General features: G+C 56.2%; 2 protein-coding genes across 2 annotated transcripts; one reads left to right on the top strand and one right to left on the bottom strand.

The window, feature by feature from the left end:
• Positions 1–459: 459 nt before the first annotated feature.
• On the bottom strand, positions 460–832 carry POSPLADRAFT_1147472 (hypothetical protein; the record flags this gene model as incomplete). Its single annotated transcript, XM_024486069.1, has 3 exons — positions 460–491; positions 567–641; positions 748–832. Coding segments are annotated over 3 exons (192 nt in total), but the record flags the coding sequence as incomplete, so codon positions are not given.
• Positions 833–2,855: 2,023 nt separating this feature from the next.
• POSPLADRAFT_1106060 (hypothetical protein) lies at positions 2,856–5,107 on the top strand (the record flags this gene model as incomplete). The annotated part of the gene is given in 4 exon segments (XM_024483286.1): positions 2,856–2,917; positions 2,929–2,955; positions 3,111–3,207; positions 4,988–5,107. Coding segments are annotated over 4 exon segments (306 nt in total), but the record flags the coding sequence as incomplete, so codon positions are not given.
• Between the last annotated feature and the right edge of the window lie 2,267 nt (positions 5,108–7,374).

The following is a 7,374-nucleotide window of genomic DNA, read 5'->3' as shown; positions in this document are numbered from 1 at the left end:
CAAGTACACGCGTAGTGACGATCCGGGCCGGGAGCCAGAGGAGCCGCCTGCGATTGAGGTCGAGGGTGACGAGGAGTACGAGGTTGAGCGGATCAAAGATTCGAGGATCTTCCGGCACCAACTGCAGTACCTCGTCAAGTGGAAGGGTTATGACGACTCACACACATCATGGGAACCAGCGCGCAATGTTGCGAATGCGCCGGCCCTCATAGCCGACTTCCACCGGAAGAATCCGAATGCCCCTCGTCGCCTCAACGCTGCTACATTTGGTGGTCTCAACTTTCAGCCAATGCCTTCGCCGCTGACTGAAGCACGTTGCCGTTCTGGGTGGGAGATGGGCAAGGGCGCCTCGCATGAGGTCATGCACCATTGAGGGGGGGGTAATGTCATGAGTTGGTACGGCGTCTAGCCGGTTTTTAATTTTTTCCTTTTCGCGGGCTTGAACCCGCGACCTCTGTACTACATGCCCGATATGGACGCGTCGTTATCTACTGTACGATTAGATTAGATGGGGCGGCAGTGCACGGCACAGCTCGGGCTCCGCTGACACAGCCACTCTGACTCACCGGCCCCCGGGGCTGCATCAGCATGCTGTGCATGGACCAGCTGTGCACGGACCAGTGCGCACAGCCTGCCCTCATCTTCCCCTGTATATAAGCCGGCCTCTGCTGCCCTAGGGACCTCAGTTTCGACCTCTTGTCCCTAGGTCAGTAAGCCCTCATTTGTATTCTTTCTTACCTCACTAACTAATACATTTACTTGTCCCTAGCCTTAGGTTTGAGCATTGCTCACCATGGCTTCGGTGAGACTCAGTCGAACGCCCCCAGCTTTTTTAGGTTTTCCCTGTCGCTTGACCTCAAGTCGCGACAAGCTGGGAGTACGTATGTCCTGCTGCGATGAACAGTTGAGGAGCGCCGGGAAGTGTAATGCCTTGCTCCCAGGCTTCGATCAAGTCGGCTTCGTCCCACTCGACTTCTACCGGATCTTCTGCGGGTTCAAAGTCCGGCAGTACCTTGCTCCGGCAGGCATCTATGACCGACCGTTTGGACTTCGGCGAACGTCTGCGCGCCGTGGGCCTGACCCCCGTATCACGCGCAGTCGCTGCTTGCTCCATTCGGCCAGTTCTCCTGGTGTTGCACGTTTCAGGGCACCGCGACAATTTGAGGGAGCCCGACTCCCAATCAATTTCAGGGTTGTGCTCTCGTAGCCAATCCAACCCAACGATCACATCTTCTGGACCTATGTCCGTGACCGTAAACACCGTCTTCTCGATGTGATCTCCTATCTGCATCTGTAGCATGGCTACTTCCGAGATGCTTCCGTCTTTATTGAGTGTTCCATCGATATTGTAAAGCGGGATTGGTTCCTTCAATTTCCGCATTCGTACTCGATTCTCCGTGATGAAACACTTGTTGATGAACTTTGTAGTGGCTCCGCTGTCCACCATTGCAATTATATCCTTGTGCCGTCTTTCTCCTTTGAGGCATACTGGGATGTGGAAATGCTGGGACCCATGGTCCAACTCATACACATTTGCGGTCGCCAATACATTGTACAGATTATTACTACGCGGCCCGACGCGTGCGGCACGAAGCGCGGACCGGATCAAAAAGACTCCTCCTTCATCGCCCGATAATGCTCGAGCTCCTCGCGCATCGACTTCATCTGTGCTATCAAGTCGGCCAGCTCGGAACTATCCGATTTCGCTGAAGCGATGCTTGTATTCGCCGAGGATGAAGCGACGGGGGCGCTTGTCGTCGCCGGGGTGGAGCCCGAGGCAACCGTAGCCCGCGCATCGGCGCGTTTTGTGTAAGGCTTGTCCTTACAGTTGGGGCACTCGAATCGTCGGTACCCTTGCTTCCCGCAGCCAAAGCAACTGCCGGGGAAGTCTCCTTTTCCAACGGCCGCATTGATGCTGGCCGACGCTCCATGTGACGAGGGTGCACCACCACGTGCCCCGCCGCGTCCTCGACCTCGTGCCGAGAAGAAGTTGTTCAGCTCGGGCCGACGGGCCCGGCTGATGTCGAGGATCTGCTCGACCTCAGTGGCGCGCTTGTCAGCTTCTTGCCACGTGGTGAAGGTCTCGAGCTCGATCTTGCGGTAGATGCGGGAGGGGATGCCGCTCAGGTACTTGTCGCGTAGCTCCAGGTCCCCATACCCGGAGCGGTCCGCCGGACCCTTGAACAGCGCGGAGAATTCTGCAGCGGTGCGTTTTTCACGGACCAACTTGTCCGCGCAGAGCTTCGCTAGTTCCACTTGTGCTGCTGCCTCGTCGTCGAGATTGCCGAAGCGGGCCTTGAAGGCAGCGGTAAAGGCCGCTTCGTTCCTGAAGGGGGTCGTGGCTCCTTGTACCCCCATTTGTACCGATGCGAGCTGGGAAAAGTAGGGAGTAGCCCAGGCATGGGCGTCGCCGTCGAGTAAGCTCATCGCAACCTGCACTTTGAGCTCGATGGTTGTCAACGACGTGTTGACTAACCAATAGATGCGGAGCTGCGACAGGAACCTGTCGCACTCGATGACGGTTTTCCCATCATATTGGAGGGGGAGGAGAAGCTTCAGGGTCTCCTTGTCGGGGGCGTTCGTGGGAGAAGACATTATCGGCGCCGGGGGGGACGGAGGACGGCGCGGGGGCGGAGGCGGCTGTGGTGGCCCTCCGCTGGTCGGACTTCGAGGGGAACGAGTGCGCGAGCGGCCTCTCGGCGGAGATGGCGGTGAAGGCACCGGAGGAAGTTCGGAGGTGGGGTCACGTACGTCAGGGACTGCTGACGTGGAGGCGAGCGCTGTCAGTGAGGCGGGCCGAGCAGAATCCGCGGACTCAGGCTCCGAGACTCCTTCTTCACTTGCACTCTCTTCAGGCTCAGGCTCTGGTGCAGGGTCTGGAGGGAGATCTCCTCGCGCTTGACTTGGACTGGCGACAGTTTGGGGAAGGCGGGAGCTAGGGGAGACAGGGCGAGAGTGCCGCGAGGCAGATCGAGATGCGAGGGTGCTTCGAGGACCGAGCAGATGTTGAGCCCTTCTGATCGCCTTGTAGCGCGGGTAATCTTGTTCGATCGATCAGGGTGTCCGATTAGGACACGGCTGCTGCTCGCAGGTGTAGATGACAGTCTCAGGGCCGTCTGGGATGTAGGTGTCGACGAGGTCCTGAGAGTCGAATGCGTGAACTTGGCCTTGACAGGCAGCCACGATGGAGGGGGGGAGGACAGGGAGGTGCACGTACTAAAAATGGCCATACTAAACTAGCTTACGCTACGGCGCCTGAGAAGACCCTGAGGTTCGCAGTTCACGTGGGGCCCAGTACTGCTTTTGGCTAGTATGCAGCAGGAACCTAGACCACGCGTCTGTGAGAACAAGCACCGCCCACTGAAGTGCAGGTGCTGAAGAGTTCGTTCCTCTAGGGGTGGCGATGTATGGTAGGGCTATCTACGTATCGTAGAGTATCGTAGGGGTGCGCACCACCCGACCTGTGGGAAAGGAACGTGAGTTTTTGGGGAGTCCCGAGAGAACGCCGGCAGCTTGTGGAGTTTCGACCTAATGTTGTGACTTGGGGTCAAGCGACTGGGGAAAACCTAAAGCTGGGGGCGTCCAACTGATTCTCACCGAAGCGATGGTGAGCAATGCTCAAACCTAAGGCTAGGGACAAGTAAATGTATTAGTTAGTGAGGTAAGAAAGAATACAAATGAGGGCTTACTGACCTAGGGACAAGAGGTCGAAACTGAGGTCCCTAGGGCAGCAGAGGCAGGCTTATATACAGGGGAAGTTTAGGGGAGGCTGTGCGCACTGGTCTGTGCACAGCTGGTCCGTGCGCAGCATGCTGACGCGGCCCTGGGGGCCGGTGAGTCAGAGAGGCTGTGTCAACGGAGCCCGAGCTGTGCCGCGCACTGCCGCCCATCTAATCTAATCGTACAGTAGGTAGCGACGTGTCCATATCAGGCATGTAGTACAGAGGTCGCGGGTTCAAGCCCGCGAGAAGGAAAAAATTAAAAAACGGCTAGACGCCGTACCAACTCGTGACAACCCCCTTGTTCCTATCCTTGTCTGTGAGCAGCAGTCGTGCCCCAATCGGACACCCAGATCGATTGAGGAAGATTACGAGTGCTACAAAGCGATCTGAAGGGTCCAACATCCACTCGGACCTCGAAGTACCCTTGCATTGTGCTCCGCATCCCGACACTCCCGCGCTGTCTCCCCCAGCTCTCGCCTCCCTCAAACTGTTGCCAGTACAAGTCAAGCAGGAGGAGATCCCGATCTTCCTGCAGACCCTACATCAGAGTGAAAGTCTGACAAGAGTGCAAGTGAAGAAGGAGTCTCAGAGCCCGAGCCTACACTTCACGGCCGGGCCACATCGCCGGACGTGCTCCCCTCTGTGGCTGCAGTCCCTGACGTACGTCACACCGTCCCCGGGCTTCCTCCAGTGCCTGTACCGCCATTGCCGCTGCGAGGCCGCTTGCACACTCGCTCCCCCCGAAGTCCGCCCAGCGGACGGCCACAACCACAGCCTCCGCCCCCGGGCCATCCTCCGTCCCCGCCGCCGCCGATAATGTCCTCCCCAGCATCTCCTCCTGATAAGGAGACACTAAAGCACCTCCTCCCGCTTCAATACAATGGAAAGACGGTCATCGAATGCGATTGATTCCTGTCCTAGTTGCGCGTGTACTGGATTGTCAACACATTGCTAACCACCATCGAGCTCAAGGTGCAGGTTGCCCTGAGTCTCCTCAATGGCGATGCTCGCACCTGGGCTACCCCGATCTTTGCCCAGCTTGCGTCAGTTCAGATCAGTACCCAGGGAGTCATGACCCCCTTTGCCAACGAGGCTGTCACGACTTAGGGTCAAGCGACAGGGGAAAACCAAACAAAGGCACTGGGGGCGTTCGACTAGGTCTTACCGAAGCGATGGTGAGCTAGGCTCAAACCTAAGGCTAGGGACAAGAAATGTATTAGTTAGTTAGGTAAGAAAGAGAATACATGAGAGGCTTACTGACCTAGGGACAAGAGGTTGAAACTGAGGTCCCTAGGGCAGCAGAGGCCGGCTTATATACAGAGGGAGATAAGGGCAGGCTGTGCGCACTGGTCCGTGCACAGCATGCTGATGCGGCCCCGGGGGCCGGTGAGTCACAGCGGCTGTGTCAGCGGAGCCCGAGCTGTGCCGCGCACTGCCGCCCCATCTAATCTAATCGTACAGTAGATAAGGACTTGTCCGTTCGAGCGTATGGTACAGAGGTCGTGGGTTCGAGCCCGCAGAAAGGAAAAAATTAAAAAATGGCTAGACGCCGTACCAACTTGTGACAGTACAAGGGACTGGGAATCGAACCGGCGCTGTCCACGGCATTCCATCCTCAGACAGACGGCCAGACAGAGCGCTGGAATCAGGAGATCGAGCAGTACCTGCTGTCACAGTTTCCCTAATTTTACCTCATTCTTCCGCTATTTCTGCGGACATATCGAAGGGTCTAGGGACTTATCCATACTTATCCGTCCGCATATGGGTACATCTGCATATCTAAGGGGTTATCCGCTTAAATAAGCGACACATGATCTTGTTCTGGACACATCAGGCTGGACTCTGATGCCGGACCTTTTCTAGATAGAAACCAGACTCTGTCTGGACCATGACATCATTCTGACATCATAGGTAGGAGCTAGGCTCAGGCACTAGGCCATAGGCCGGTCAATTCTGGACCCTAGGCCCAGGGCAGGGCAGGGCCAGACTATGACATCATCGATAACACCATATTGCACCATAGGGCACATGATACTTAGTAATCCTTACCCAGCTAGGTACCAGGGGTCCATTACCGGTCCCTGGGGGGTTTTCCCTCATGTATATAAGGCAGCATCCTGGGGCACCCTGTCCCCCAGTTCTATTCACTTCGTTGTTGCGCTTAACAGCATTACCTCCCCATACTTAAGTGCTATTATCTCCCCCCCTCAATATCAAGCTATAAGGTGGGTTTGTAGGTTTTGTGATACCTGCGCGCTTTCACAAGCCACAGGCAGGACGATTGGGCGAAGCAGTTGCCGCTTGCGGAGTTTGCACTGAACAACCGAGTTCACTCCGCAACCGGGCACTCCCCTTTCTTCCTGCATCAGGGGTACAATCCTGAAATCCAGGTTCGGATCAATCCGATGTCCGCGATGCCCGCTGCCGCCGATCGGCTTAAAATCCTGAAGGAGATCCAGGATGATGCGCGCTCCGCGCTGGAACTATCCACCGAGCGAATGAAGGTGTACTACAACAAGCATGTGCAGGAAGCACTGGTCTTTGCGCCGGGGGACAAGGTCTGGCTTGATGCTCGGAACCTTAGGTTAAAACAGCTGAGCAAGAAGCTCAATCCCAAGCGCCTTGGACCATATGCCATGCGGCGAAAGCTTGGAGACTTGGACTACGAGTTGGTTCTGCCAAAGTCGGTGCCGGTGCACCCAGTGTTCCATGTCTCCTTGCTGAGCAAGTACACGCGTAGCGATATCCCGGGCCAGGAGCCGGAGGAGCCACCTGCGATCAAGGTTGAGGGCGACGAGGAGTACGAGGTTGAGCGGATCAAGGATTCGAGGATCTTCCGGCATCAGTTGCAGTACCTCATCAAATGGAAGGGTTATGACGACTCGCATATGTCATGGGAACCAGCGCACAATGTTGCCAATGCACCGGCCCTCATAGCCGACTTCCACCAGAAGAACCCAAATGCCCCGCGCCGCCTCAATGCTGCTACCTTTGGAGGTCTCAACTTTCGGCCAATACCTTTGCCGCTGACTGAAGCACGTTGCCGCTCCGGGTGGGAGATGGGCCAGGGGGCCTCGCATGAGGTCATGCACCGTTGAGGGGGGTAATGTCACAAGTTGGTACGGCGTCTAGCCGTTTTTTAATTTTTTCCTTTCTGCGGGCTCGAACCCGCGACCTCTGTACTACACGCTCGAATGGACAAGTCATTATCTACTGTACGATGATGTGACCTACGAAACCCTAACCCCTAACCTGGGTGCGACCTAAAGGGACTAGAGAGACGGATTATAGTTTTAGTGAGAGGGGAGTTAGCAGCAAGGTGTCCCGCAGTTCGAGTGAACACGAGAAACACCTTCGGAAAAGGCTACGAACACTAGGGAAGGTACGAGGTAGCTCGACATGTCGTCGAAGCTACCCGGAGGCTGTGGATAGTTAGCGGGGGGGTCGGTAGAGACGATCGAAGCTCGGCAGAGCTCTTCGATGTATCGTAGAGGGAAGAGAAATGATTTGATAGGGTGGACTTAGCTAGGACGCAGTTCGAGATGCAACGCAGTTCTTCGACAATAGTCGAAGTCGATCGTAAGATCAAAGGTTCGTCGAGACGGTATCGACGAACAAACGCAGTAGACGAGGTTTCGAGGTTACGCAGCGA

This window comes from Postia placenta, assembly GCF_002117355.1.
Source record: "Postia placenta MAD-698-R-SB12 unplaced genomic scaffold POSPLAscaffold_10, whole genome shotgun sequence".
NCBI lineage: Eukaryota > Fungi > Basidiomycota > Agaricomycetes > Polyporales > Adustoporiaceae > Rhodonia > Rhodonia placenta.
Note: the sequence above shows the minus strand (reverse complement) of the source record. Positions and strands in the feature narration are given on the sequence as shown.